Raw genomic sequence first — 13254 nt, 5'->3', positions numbered from 1 at the left:
TCGTCAGATTCTCCAACTATCCCACCCGTCGCTGAATACCACCTCCTCTTAGATGTAAGACTTGAGAAGGGAGTTGTAGTACTGGTATGCAGAACCACTGGGAGGCTCGAAGCTGTACATGTAGTCGCCCCACCAGGGACCAGCAGACCACCAGGTAAAGCCCTTCCAGACATCGGTGTTGGCCTTCATAAAGTCAAGCATGTTCTTGACAGCAGTCTTGCAGGTCTCGTTGGGACCACCAGCAAACTCGCCTATCATGCCGATCTTCTTGTTATCACGGAGCCATTTGGTAGCAGCCTGGAGACGCTCGACACCGATAGATGTGGAAACACAGTTGGGAGAGGTGCCAGAGCTGTCAGAGTCCAGGTACTGGTGCATCTCGTAGATGAGCTTGTTCTCGGGGTCAGTCAGAGCCTTCATGTTATCGTTAACATCGGGCCACGACCAGGCACCGGACCACTGGTTGCCCTCAACGAAGATGTACTGAGTGGCACCTGCAGCGCGAATACCGTTGATGGCGGCTTGGTTGAGGTTGAGGACAAGGGTCTGGTCCATGGTGTGGTACTCGTTGTTGGTGTCGAACATGATACGGCTGTTGCTCTTGAACTGAGTAGCAAAGTTCTTCCACCAGGTTTGGAAGTCTGAGGTGGAAGTGATGATCTTGTCAAAGTAGCGGCCGTAGTTGTGAGGGTCAAGAAGAACAGTGGCTCCCTTGCCAGTGATGTGGTTGACGATGGAGGTGAGGTTCTTCAGGTAAGCCTGGTCGTAGGCGCCAGTCAAGCCGCTGGGGTTAGCACGCTCCATCTTGAGCTGCACACGGAAAGTGTTGTAGCCTTGAGAAATGAGGGTCTAGAAATATGTTAGAAACTGCTATGGTATGGAGTACATGCACTTACGTCGACAGCAGCAGGCTCAGGGAAGGTGAAGTCCTTACCCCAAGTGCCAGGAAGGTTCTTCTCTCCAAACTCACCACCAGCTTCGTTGACACCAGCCCAGAGGAACTTTCCATCGCCAGGTGTTCCAGTGGGAGTAGAGCCACCACCGGTGGTAGTCTTGAGGGTAGTAGAGGGAGGCTCTGCAGTACCGGGCTGGCACTGACTGTACCACTGGTTGACGACAGTGCATTTGTAGCCTGAGACGCAGCTTGTGGAACCAGAGAAGCCTTCACCACCGCATTGAGCCCAAGCTCCGCTTTGAGCGACGGAAAGACTGGTGAAGAGACCGAGGGCCAGAAGGGACTTCATGATGACTGATACGAGGTTGATCTCGAGGGTGTCGTGCTCAACTGAGGAGTCTGATTCAACGAGGAATGCACTGATCTTTATATCTTTCTAACATCTTATATGGGCTTCTACCCTGGCACGCTCCCCATGTCTCGATGGACTGTCAAAGATTTGGGCTACGGAATTCACAGTGTAGCATCCGTCGTCCCATCATTCGATTGACCCAAGACAAGTTAAAGAGTAGATAATAGTATAAACAACCGAGACCCGGCCCGGAATCCGCAATAGTATCGGGAAGCCTGATACGCTATGCCTGGGGAAATAGAATTTCCAAGAACCGGAGGGCACCTCCATCTGGGAAATTTCGCTCTCAAGGCCGAGCCGTAACCGACAACGGAAGAGCAGATTCCGTAGTACCATGTAGCAGAGGGGAATTAACAAAGCACATGATCAATCCAATCACGGTGTAGAAAGTAGAACCATAACTTTGCACGCCGACTAAGTGAGTCAAGGTGGGTACCGGAACTTGAGGCTCCGTGAATACACATTGAGACGTACAAAGACATTGGCAACTTCGGAGAAGAGGGCCATGATTCCGTCTTGATTACTGGGCTTGGTTAATTGTAGAAGAGTAAATAGTCGTAGCATTAAAGAAAGATTTATTAAATACTGGGTATAAAAATTTAGATGGTAAACAAAAATCAAGTCTACAGACCACGTGAACTACCCAGGAAGCATGGCTCCACCCTCGCCCATGGCGGCGCCATTGTAGGGATTGTGCCCCCATTGTTGGGGGGCAACATTCATGCCCTGCAATCCAGCTTCCTGCTGCTGCCCTAATCCAGCCCAATGCCAATTGTTCCAGTTGACATTAACCTGCAAAGGAGTCATCTGCACCTGGTGGTTGACCATGGGCTGGACAACAGCGCCCCAGTTGTTGGCATCATGCATTGAGGGCCGAGCAACCATTCCAGGTGCAGGCTGACCAATGTACGACGGATTCTGGACGTACATGTTGTTTCCTACAGCCTCAGGATAAGCATGATGCACTTGAGGCAGAGCCCCAAGTGCGCCCTGCTGCAGAAACATCCCAGCTAGGACAGGCTGATGAGCAGCCTGAGAGTTGGTGGCAGACTGCTCCTGCGCCATGTCCTCCAGCTGGGCCATCAGCTGAGGAGATAATTGGGCTTGGTTGCCGTTTTGAGAACGACTGGGCTTCATGACCTTGTGTTTGGCCTGCTCTGTGAAATAGTTACCGTCAATACAAATTAGAGACATCAAGGGAAAGTACGTACGATCACCCTTGGGGCGGTTCTTGCTCCCCTTCTTTCGTCCCACACCATCAATTACTCTGACATCCTCTTCAAAACTGTTAATCTCGATTGGGGAAAGTACAGGCAGAAAAAAGAGTTACTTACCGTCGTGTGAAGGCAGGCAATTTGAGGACCGATGGTTCTCAACGCAGCGTCTGCAGGCGATCTTTTGCCCGTAGGCATTCCTTCGGCAGATGGTGTTACCATTTGCATCTTTCTTTACGTTTGCCATCGTGTGTATAGTGGTTTGTAGATGACGGCTAAGTTGAGTGATGGGAAGATGGGAAAATAGGAAAGATGACTTGGTTATATAGTTAAAAGGATATGAATAACTTTGACAATCATTTACTCGTTGCCTGCCTGGGCTCGAAGGAAAACTTTGTCAATAAACTTCGTGTTCATTTATGACTGCGAGCAGTCAATTTCGAAATTTACATACTAGCATACATGCCCTTATTCCAACTTTCTCTCTATATACCGTGAAGAGCCGTGCCATTAAAGTTCAAGCACTTACACGGTTACTTTTGTAGGCTCAAGTACCCGCAACTTAAGCCTACTTTCTCCACTCGAACTAGGGTGTTCCCGAAAGTCAAGTCAAACCTTGGGAGACACCACTCTATAGATAGGCATGCTGGGACGCTTTTCTTAAGTCGCCATGTTTCGTTTCAAGCCAATGAAAGATCAAGGTCATTTATTGCTAGCTTTTAATTTCTGTTTCCAAGAATTTGCGTTCCAAACAAGCAAAAATTGAGGTAGATGGTCAAGCCACTTGCCGTAATATTACCACCGCCTTGCACCAAAGAGTAAAGGGGAAAGTGGCTAGGAACCCCTTAAGATTCTGCGTTACAATAGATTCGTCCTCGTGAAGTCTTCCAGAACCCATTTTACTTTCACTTCCACCCAAGCAACTCTCCTAAAACACTGACTCTGCCTAACACTTTCCCATGTGACCTGCAGAGTTCTATTAAGTTTGAAATTATCTACGTAGCCTCTAACAACAAGAAAGATACTTCAACAAGGTGGCAATCCAGCCTTCCCAATCAGTGCCTCGCTGCTGGTTTCGTCGAGTATCTACAGCATTCATGCGTGAAAAGCTCTTGTACGCTGAACATAAGTCTTCTCCTAGTAAACGCAAAACCGAAAGATAGGTTTGCTAAGGATTGAAGCTAAGTCTATGATAAGATAGTTTCTTTGAAGGTGTGTGATGAGGCTTCAGGCACAGTCGAGGCATGTCATGTTAATGGTCCCCATCGTGTCTATTCAGCCAATACAAACCCCTGAGGATAGAGAATTCGAAGAACAATCCTGGATGCCACAGATAAGCCCAAGTAGAGAAGTACAGTGAGCTTATCGTCAAAGTCTAAGAGGTTTTGACGCGGTGTACTTATTTCACCGGCAGTGATAGGTAACCACTCGATAAACTTGTTCATCACGGGGAGATATCCACAACCATTGTTTCTTTCGGCGTAAAGTGTGCTTCTGCAGCAACATGCACAAAGTTTTCCATCTTCACGAATTTCTAACTTTCCATTTCTACCACTATATAATGCGAATCCTTTCCCCTTCTCTCCAGTTTCTGCATTTCACTCTGCACCACTTCACACAACCATAGCTACCACGACACTCCCAACTATCTCTACCAACTCACACACTTATCTTCCATAAGTACAATCTAAACAATTGAGAGTTATCCTTCCTCTCAATTGCTTGCAATCTAATATTGACCAATAGTTACCAACTATGTCTAATCAGGGTGACTGGACTGGTCGCATGCACGGGCAGCACAGGGTCTGCTGTGAGCGGTGCTATGATAACCATCGAAACAGGTCAGCGTGAAAGCCCACACACGAAGGTAAGCCAGCTGGCATTCCCCTTCCTGTCATAGGCAACTTACTAACTCTCTTCTTAGGGTTACTGATCGTTCTCGGGAATGGTTCGGGTCGTCCCAGGGGGGCCAAGAAGGGGACAGCAGCTGTCCCCGCTCTCATCCTCCAAGACAACACCTTTTTACCAGAGGGGCGGATGGTATTTAAGGGAGACAGGCCTACAAACAAGATGCTGCGCCAAGAGCGAATAGCCCACCATTTCCGGGGGGTAGCACAACAGGAACAGCAAGCAGCGCAGAGGCAAGCACTGCAGGGCCAAGGCTTAGCCATGCAGCAGAGCAATGGGTTACCCTGCCAAAGCCCAAGCATGTTCCCAAATCAGACACAGGGTTTCCAACAGCCAGGGCCTGTGTCTGGGGGTATGGGCAACTCCCAGGGTTATGCCATGCCAATGCCCGCCAATGCTATGGGCAATAGCATGGCCCATCACCTCCGCGTGCAGAATCAACAGACGTTGGCTCCTGTTGATCAAGGTGTCCCCTTGACCGTACACGGGCCTACACCCGTTCTGGCACCTACCGCCGGCACTGGTCACGCTCCCGCAGTTCCCCCTCTCCCCCGGGCATTTCCTGCTGAAGGCACCAACTTTACCAACAACGACTGGTTGGGTGGCCTTGACCTTAACGAGTCCCTCAGGCTGGCTTGGGTTTCTTGGGCTTCGGCGGAGCAACTTAGAATGTTGTCCCATCCATCCTTCTGGGTCGAGCCCTGAATATGGCCTCTGGGTTTGTCTAGAATATGGCTCTGCGTTCCGGTTCGGAGGATCTGTATGGGATGCTTTAATGTGGGAGATAAATGAATAGGGTTAAGCTGGTAATCTTTTGCGTTTGGTTTTGTTTTTGGTTCTGTCTTTATTTTAATATACCCTGTATTACTAGTTGATTGATATTATGCCTCTATTTATACCTACTTTGTATCTATACTAACTTTGAGGTACCGCAAGTTTTATATGTCGTTCATATAAAGTTAAAAAGATTTATTCTTAGCAATGCGCGATTGTTCGGGACGCGACGTTTTAATATGGGAACGCGTGGTAGAAAAGTCAATTTTGGTGTGCAGTATGGGTTTGGGGTGTGTCTTTACTAAGTCAGTTGGGTAGATGGAGGGAGAATGAACAAGAGGAATAAACTATAAAACGAGATCGTTCCCAACTTAATGGCCCATCTAAGACAAGAGCAAAGAAACAGCAATCCCAGCAACAGATATGGCTCCGAATACATGTGCAAAGTATGTCGAGGCGCCAGAAGTACTTGTAGGTGTAGTGGTTTCCTTTTCAGAACTCTCAGTGGTGGTTGCGCTGGCTTCTGGAACACCAGTATGTTTGGCGCTGAGAAGATCCAAACCAGCGGTAATGACGACAGGTGCATAAGTAAGGTCGTACGCTTCCAACTCATCAGTGTCGGAGATAGTAGAAGTGGGAGATCCATCATCGTTTCCACCCAGATTGATGGTGGTGCAACCCTTAGCAACGGTATGGGACATTTTGCAGTGGACAGACATCCTCCAATCATCCTCGTCTTCAGATGGCATCGTGATGAAGATATCCAGATTTCCTGTGCTGGCAGCGCCGGCCGGAATGGTTTGGCTTGCCCAGGGTCCAACCGTAAGTGTGTTGTTGTACGTGCCACAGTCGTTGCCATCGGTGCCAGGGGGGCAGTTCAAGAGGTATGTGGTCGCTGTGGCGTCGGCGCCAAGGACTTCGGCGACAAGGGATTGGGTGCCATAATGTGGAAGAGGCAGCGACGTGGAGAAACGAGTGGTAGTCATGTTGTATAGTGCAATGGTCTGGTAAAGAGTGATCCAGACAAGGTTAATGCCGTGAGGAGATATTAAAGAGCGAAAGTACGGAATAAATGAGTGTTTGTAGAAGAGAAACGGGAAATGGGAAGGAAATGAGAAAGGAGACAAGCCATTCTCCAGTGGGTTAGCCTTGAATCATGTTGTTGGTCCATGGGTAGTTCAGCCAGGCACCTGCGCGCTAGTTGAGGATAAGCGACAGTAGGGAATCCAATAGTACATAGTATTCAATTTGATCTCTTTCTACCATCCAATTACTGGTCTGGTGGTCTAGTGGTATGATTCTCGCTTAGGGAAAACCCTATAGCATTGCTTGCGAGAGGTCCCGGGTTCAATCCCCGGCCAGACCCTTCCTTTTGCTTTTTACCGCTCTTGATCAATACTTTTTCTTTTGGCAGTTAAGGAGTGCCACTCTCTCTATACTTGCTTTTTGATATCTGTTTGCGCTCGGCTACTTCTTTGTCTATTGATCACTGTTTAATAAATACTATAGGGGATAAATCACCAAAGGAAGAGGGCAACTTCAAGTTGTCTATTATCATGTTTTCCACCTATTCGGGCCTTTCTTGTAGCTTCAAGTCTGTCACTCTATCGTGTAATCAGTGCTCCTCGCTACATCCTCCCATTTGTTGCAAATTTCCAATGTCTCCTCACACTTTGCTTTAACTCTTCCCAAACAGTCCGAACCCAGTGGTACACGTAGAGGCACTGTCTTTCCCTCCGCAAATCCAGTCCCCTTCACCAGCTCAATCATGCGAGCAACTGCCACCTCTGGATTTCCTGGGGAATTCGCCGACAACGTAGCCACGCCACTTCGAACTGCTTCGTTGAATTGAGAGTATTCAGGCACACCTCCCGTAACATACTGCACTTTGTCGAAGACGGGGGTACGGCAGTATCCTGGTTCAACGATGAGGATTCTCAAGGTTGGTGCTACAATTGCAAGTTCTTTTGCGAGACATTCCACAGCACCTGATATGTTAGCTATGAAGGGATGTGCAGTGCAGTGGAGTTTACCTTCTAAGGCGAATTTGCTGGCGCAATAACTGGATGCGCCAGGGTCAGAGTGCCAGGCAGCTTGAGAACTGACATAGAGCAATGTTCCAGACTTTCTCTCTTTGAAGTACGGCAGTATTGCACGAGTGGTATTTAAGGGACCATGCAGATTGACCTGGAATGACCTTTCTAGATCCTCTTGGCTATTATTGTGTCAGTCATGTCAAACACAATGCCAGGAGACTTACGTCTGTTCTTCAAAAGATCCACTGAGAATAAAACCGGCGTTGTTCACAACCACATCGATTCCATCATAGATAGCCCAAGCCTCGTCAATTTTGGCCTTGATGACTTCGGGAGGTGCTGCGACATCAAGATCGAGAATTGCTGCGCCAGTGTCTTTCAAATGAAAAAGCTTTGTCTGGGCATTTCGCCCCGTCGCTATAACATTGTCGCCTGCAGCGCAAAGCTGACGAACGAAGGACTCGCCAAAGCCACTGGAGCAGCCGGTTATGAACCACGTTAGAACCATGGTTCTGATATGTATACGATATGGACAAGTGTCAGACAATAAGCAGGGAGGGGTTTCTGTCAGTTAAGTACAGTAAACAAATGACCCATTTTAAGATCTCCAGACTCTGGTGAAAGTGAGGTTGGCTTATTCTTCGACCCGCAAAACACCCAAGAACTACCTAGCTCGCCTTAGATCGACAGTAAGCAGTTGAAGGAGACTGTCAGCAATTGTGGATATTATCTGACAGTGCATGTTTAGCATAAAGGCAGGCTCTTTGTGCATGGATATGAAGATGGGAGTTGCTCAATACTGATCTCTTGAGATAATGGAAATTCATTCTGTTAAGTGGCCCGAAGTAGTAGGACTGGTCCGAATAGTGTACGCAACCTACCACGGGACGACACCATGCACTCCTACTACGTTTCCAACAGCTTCATCTTTTTCGCCCCGAATAACACAAGCTATTCGTTCACCTCCATCCCCTGGTTCAGCCGCCCCACGCTGTCTAAGAGATTCAGCGTTATGCGTAAAGTTAGTCGCGCATAGCCCTGGATCCGCACCAAAAACCAAGAAGCCCTCCGGCTTGAGTCGAGCATAATACATTGCCATAAGCATAGTCAGACCAGCTTTGCTAGTTCGATACTCAGTAGCATACCCACTGTAGTATGGTGATTTCGGGTTGGCAGCATGAGTGATGGAACCTGTGCTTGACGTGACAAATATGAGGCGGGGAGGCATATGTTCTGCTTTTCGAAGAAGGGGAAGAAAGGATTCAGTGACGCTGAGTGCTCCAATGAGGTTGGTTTCGAGAACAGAGCGGAATGCTTCGCGGGTTGGGGGGCTGGCCATAGAGATGATACCAGCGTTGTTGACTAGAATATCCAATCGGCCCCATTCCGAAGTAAGATGAAGAGCTGCAGAATCGACAGATCTATCGTCCGTCACATCGATTTGTATGCTAGAGACTGTTCCTCTGATTTGTTCCAGCGATCGAAGTTCACTCGCTGCCGCTTCCCCTTTGGCTTCGTCTCGACTACCAATAATGACATGGTAGTCAACAGATGATAGAAGTAAGTTCTTCGCCGTTTCGTAGCCGACGCCCTGATTGGCGCCTACGGATCAAACTCAATGATGTAGTTCGGTAATGTTGTGGACATACTCTACTCACCAGTGATCAGAACGAATTTCTTGTACTTGGACATTTCAAGAGGACGAGACGTGATATTGTACGGACATAGCAAGATAATTGCGACATTACTTGTCGTAGTATAAGTATTACTTGCTGCATGTTCCCTGCCTTGTTGATGGTGGCGGAGTTAACGGGAAGTTGTGAATAAAATCCGTTGGCGGAACTCAGTACTATGCTTCAACGGTGGTGTTAAACGGAGTTATGCCGCGTTCCATTCGACTGCAAAAGATCTACTAGAACTAGTCGTTGCCCTAGAGTTTGCAATGTTGGTGGTATTATTTCAATGGCATAGTCCAGAAAGCCTCTCGATATTGCTTCGACGATTAACTACACTGTTACAAAACAAAGGGACATTTATACTGTCATCATCATCAAGCGCAAAAGATATTGACTGAGATCACCGTGTCTCACCTAAAACTACAATTGAAGCCCAGTTATCGCAAAAAAAGGCAAAAAAGGCAAAATATTAACATACAACAGCGGGGATTCGCTGGTCGTCACCGACCCAACTACTAATCCGCCCCTTACCAGCTTATCTATGGGAGAGCGGACGGGATCCCGAGTTCTCTGATAGGTATGGTCGTATGTGATTGAAAGCTCTGCAGTTGAAGATTATGACCTACTCTTCTCAGGACAGCCGTCAGTAGATCATAGATAACAGTAGCTGGATAAACCAGTCGACTGGTTTGCTGACGTTTTTCACCTGTAACACTAATCTAGTTCCAGCAAAATGTAGTTTTATAAAGAATATATCCTTGTAGTCCAGGAAAATTACCTATGGAAAACATTGTTGAGTTCCAGTGCTAGCGTATAGTGTATACAGCAAAATCAGAGTCAAGATAAGCAGATTTAGGGATTAACTACCGGGCAGAATCATCTGAGCTCAAACAACCAGAATGCACTAGGATTTGGAAAAATCAGTAACTAATGATACTAACTTAATAGAAAAACAGAAATGAGATTAATACTATCAGTAAAGTAAACTCTATGCTGTTGGATAATGTCTCGAAGCAGCAGCTTACCCTAGGACTGTCAGTTCTCTGGGAACCGTGACGGCGCACGACATAGAGAGTACACTGACCACTTCCACTATCTAATAGCGGGTTTAGCTCAGTTGGGAGAGCGTCAGACTGAAGTAAAACTTCAATCATTCGATATCTGAAGGTCATGTGTTCGATCCACATAAACCGCAACCAATTCTTTTTGCACTCGGTGCTTATTTCTTACACATTTAAGGTCTGTTAAACAACACCGTGATTGGTTGGGCCTTGGTTATAATATTTTGAAATCCATGTTTTCTATATCCGAAATACTATTCTGAACTTTATCGAGAGCTAGGGATTAGTTACTTGCGCATTCGCTCAGCCTGACAGGGTGTGAACCTCAACGGGCTACAATCAGTTTTCTCCGTCAGTCTTAGCTACCCTAAACCGTATTGAAGAATGACTTAAGCCAAGGCGTCTTGGCTGATGAAATGTGGACCAGAACTGTGAACCCCTGCATCGATAAATCTCCCCTGAGCTTCAGCCTACTCTCTACTCCTATCATTGTGTTTCTATCTTGCTTCTACAGAGTATTCGCATTCAACATGACCTCACACACGACAACGTCGCTTCTCCTCCCTGCCTACACAGGCAATTTTGTCGCTAATATTATTGGTGCCGACGCCACTGCCACGACTTTTGTCCTTGATTGCGACTTCAAGAAGGATAAACAAAATTGCGGCTTGACTAAAGATACTATCATCGTCGGGCCATGGGCTGATAAGACTCCTGCGCCTGGTGCGGCAACAACCGGCCTTTATAAAGAGTATATGGCAATCAAAGACGAAGATGAAGACTACACGTTTTCTGTCCAGTGTGACATGAGCAAAACATACGCTAAGACATGCACCACTATCAACATCGGCGGCAACGACAATGGAAGCCCTACTGCGACTTTCCCTCGCACTGCTAGTGATACTTCTTTATACGAATACTTCGGCTACGGAAGTTTCACTTGGGTTCCTGTCACTATCACATCCGGCCAGGAGTATCTTTCAACTACTGTTTCTGGGACCACGAAAGCTACAGAGGCAACAACTGCTGAAGGGCAATCAACAAGGAACATCGATGACGACGACTTAGTGACGATAACGGGCGAAGCTGAACCTTCAAAGACTCACGAAAACGTGGTAACCGTAACTGGTGAGGCCGAACCGTCGAAAACCTCCGAGAACAGTGCACATACATTGCACGGACTAGGTCTTCTCGCCTTCTTTGGCCTGGCCACTATTGCAATCATAGTATAAAGCATTACGGTTAAAGAAGCTATCTTTTTAAGCACATATCGAAAGAGCTTATGTAATGTATTAGATCAGGCTTATCAGACCAAAGCTACTCATGACAGAAGTAATGGGATTTCTCAAAATGTATAAATATTAGACTAGGATTCATTCACCATGTCCAGAATTGCCATGAGTTCTGCCTCCAGCTCATCCGCCTTATTGAACTGGTCTCGGCGCCTATAAGTGACAATCAGGCAGCCCATGGCATTTCTAGTGTCTGGATGAGCCGTACCTAAAACCTTTTGCCTAAGCCTCACGAGCTCTACCTCTAACTCCTCTGCCTTTCCCCATCGTTCCTGGCTCTCATGTATTCACGCTAAATTATCTATCCGCTGCAGCGTCAACGGGTGTTCTGCGCCCAGAACCGGTTCGCTTGCAGTCTTGCCTGTGTGCCCATATCCTCTGCCTCGCGAAAGCGATGTAGTGACAGGTATGTTGTTGCCAAGTTAGCGACGGCTGAGATTGTCTCTGGGTGATCTGCCCCTAGTACCCTTTCTCGAAGCGTAACCACTTCAACTTCAAGGGTCTCGGCTTCGTCTAAACGGCCTTGATCATGACGGATTAGGGCTAGGTTCCCGACAGATGCCAGTGTGCGAGGACGTTCGGGCCCAAAAAGCCTTTTGCTGGTCTCTATCGCCTGCAAGATCATAGCCTCAGCCTCCTCGAGACGTTTGAGATTCCGATAGGTTGCTGCTTGGTTCGTCATACTGATGAGCGCGTGTGGATGCTCGGGTCCATATCTCCTTAAGCTTATCTCTAACACTCGTGCTTCAACCTGTTCGGCTCTGTCCCATTTACCTTGAAGTCGGCATGTGGATGCGAGCCTTATCATGTTGAGATGAGTGAACAGGCTCTCCTCACCCACGTGTGCCATCTGGGCCTACAAATTTACACGGACATCTGACAAAAGTGTTGAGAGGGTATTGCGACGGATCATGCCGGACGAGGAGGATAGACCGGGCTCGTAGAGAGTCGTGGTATTATTAGCTTCACATTGTAGCCAGTATTGTGCTCAAAATAGGATCGTGGTTCGGCAGATGAAGATACTAAGTACAATGGATGAAGAGGCAAGAGGTGAACGCCAAAGCTGACATGTAGTAAAACCCTGATTTACTCTTGGATTGTGACCAGACAAAGACCCTGCGAGGATTCTCTGCAGTTGATGCTCAGTGCAATCTTATGATCAGTCAGAAGAGATGGTGTATCGAGAAGCACGGCCCGTCTCTAAGGATCGAGGCTGAGTATGATGGATTGCTTGAGATATATGAAAGGAATCGGTTGAAGCAGGGCTTATGTACCGGAAATCACACATATTTGGCAGCCTTTGTAGCCAAAGAATTGGTTGTAAGGAAAATGACCGCTTGCAGTCTGTTTTAATACGAAAACCTAGGGCTCGACTTGACGGTCATTTGCTGGGCGATATAGGCTAAAGCCGCCTGGAATGGTCCTTTACAGGTAAAGTGATGCAGGTTCACCAGGCGCAGCAGGTCGATAACTCTAGCAAGGATGCTAAGATGAGACAATAAGCTACAGAGGTCTCACAAAAGAGATGGTCAATTGAATAGATTATGCAGCCATCATGCGTACCAGACTCAGTTGTTGACCAAGGATCCTACAGCTTGGACCAGACTTATGATGTTTCTGGACCATGCGCCTGTCTCGTTTCAATCAGAAAGGCTACATTCGTCCATTTTTCCATGATTTGCCATCTCGAACTCGTGAGATTCCACTTTGCGACCGCAGTTTTTCATGCTCGCAAAAAGACCAATGACATGTCTACAAGGAGGAAATTAAAGACCCGCTGACACTCCGTTTCAACCTTGATCTAGTGCTTATCAATGATGTAAACAGGAGATGACTTGGACGTTGTGTCTGCAAAGACGTGTCCAACAAAAGAGTAGACAGAAAACAACGAGGAGAGACAAGATGCCAAGAAGAAAGCCACAGAGGTTCGGCCCGCGACAAATGAGCGGTGTCTTTGTACAGTTTGTCTAGAGTCTAGACAGACAA

The 13254-nt window shown here is 47.3% G+C and overlaps 7 protein-coding genes and 2 non-coding genes across 9 annotated transcripts; 4 read left to right on the top strand and 5 right to left on the bottom strand.

Moving 5' to 3' along the window:
• Positions 1-48: 48 nt before the first annotated feature.
• On the bottom strand, positions 49-1244 carry EDB82DRAFT_575292 (glycoside hydrolase superfamily; the record flags this gene model as incomplete). The annotated part of the gene is made up of 2 exons (XM_025735385.1): positions 49-849; positions 897-1244. The coding sequence occupies 2 exons, from the start codon at positions 1242-1244 to the stop codon at positions 49-51; spliced, it is 1149 nt and encodes a 382-aa protein (XP_025586097.1).
• Positions 1245-1946: 702 nt separating this feature from the next.
• On the bottom strand, positions 1947-2768 carry EDB82DRAFT_556022 (uncharacterized protein; the record flags this gene model as incomplete). Its single annotated transcript, XM_065609665.1, has 3 exons — positions 1947-2464; positions 2519-2584; positions 2642-2768. The coding sequence occupies 3 exons, from the start codon at positions 2766-2768 to the stop codon at positions 1947-1949; spliced, it is 711 nt and encodes a 236-aa protein (XP_065464899.1).
• A 1508-nt stretch (positions 2769-4276) lies between these two features.
• Positions 4277-5134, top strand: EDB82DRAFT_536717 (uncharacterized protein; the record flags this gene model as incomplete). The annotated part of the gene is made up of 2 exons (XM_025735383.1): positions 4277-4331; positions 4446-5134. The coding sequence occupies 2 exons, from the start codon at positions 4277-4279 to the stop codon at positions 5132-5134; spliced, it is 744 nt and encodes a 247-aa protein (XP_025586095.1).
• A 95-nt stretch (positions 5135-5229) lies between these two features.
• Positions 5230-6337, bottom strand: EDB82DRAFT_536716 (uncharacterized protein). Its single transcript, XM_025735382.2, has one exon. The coding sequence runs from the start codon at positions 6187-6189 to the stop codon at positions 5587-5589; it is 603 nt and encodes a 200-aa protein (XP_025586094.1). The 5' UTR covers positions 6190-6337; the 3' UTR covers positions 5230-5586.
• A 141-nt stretch (positions 6338-6478) lies between these two features.
• EDB82DRAFT_t131 lies at positions 6479-6569 on the top strand. The gene has a single exon. It is a non-coding gene; the product is annotated as a tRNA-Pro (tRNA).
• Positions 6570-6802: 233 nt separating this feature from the next.
• Positions 6803-8952, bottom strand: EDB82DRAFT_566974 (uncharacterized protein; the record flags this gene model as incomplete). Its single annotated transcript, XM_025735381.2, has 5 exons — positions 8898-8952; positions 8121-8841; positions 7464-7712; positions 7237-7418; positions 6803-7191 (listed from the first exon to the last, which is right to left on the bottom strand). The coding sequence occupies exons 1-5, from the start codon at positions 8929-8931 to the stop codon at positions 6803-6805; spliced, it is 1575 nt and encodes a 524-aa protein (XP_025586093.2). The 5' UTR covers positions 8932-8952.
• A 1065-nt stretch (positions 8953-10017) lies between these two features.
• Positions 10018-10110, top strand: EDB82DRAFT_t132. The gene has a single exon. It is a non-coding gene; the product is annotated as a tRNA-Phe (tRNA).
• A 311-nt stretch (positions 10111-10421) lies between these two features.
• Positions 10422-11491, top strand: EDB82DRAFT_575287 (uncharacterized protein). The gene has a single exon (XM_025735379.2). The coding sequence runs from the start codon at positions 10507-10509 to the stop codon at positions 11206-11208; it is 702 nt and encodes a 233-aa protein (XP_025586091.1). The 5' UTR covers positions 10422-10506; the 3' UTR covers positions 11209-11491.
• A 62-nt stretch (positions 11492-11553) lies between these two features.
• EDB82DRAFT_556017 (TPR-like protein) lies at positions 11554-12118 on the bottom strand (the record flags this gene model as incomplete). Its single annotated transcript, XM_025735378.2, has 1 exon — positions 11554-12118. The coding sequence occupies one exon, from the start codon at positions 12116-12118 to the stop codon at positions 11585-11587; it is 534 nt and encodes a 177-aa protein (XP_025586090.1). The 3' UTR covers positions 11554-11584.
• Between the last annotated feature and the right edge of the window lie 1136 nt (positions 12119-13254).

Source organism: Fusarium venenatum, assembly GCF_020744135.1.
Source record: "Fusarium venenatum strain MPI-CAGE-CH-0201 chromosome Unknown EDB82scaffold_2, whole genome shotgun sequence".
NCBI lineage: Eukaryota > Fungi > Ascomycota > Sordariomycetes > Hypocreales > Nectriaceae > Fusarium > Fusarium venenatum.
The sequence above is the reverse complement of the archived record's forward strand: the minus strand, read 5'-3'. Positions and strand labels throughout refer to the sequence as shown.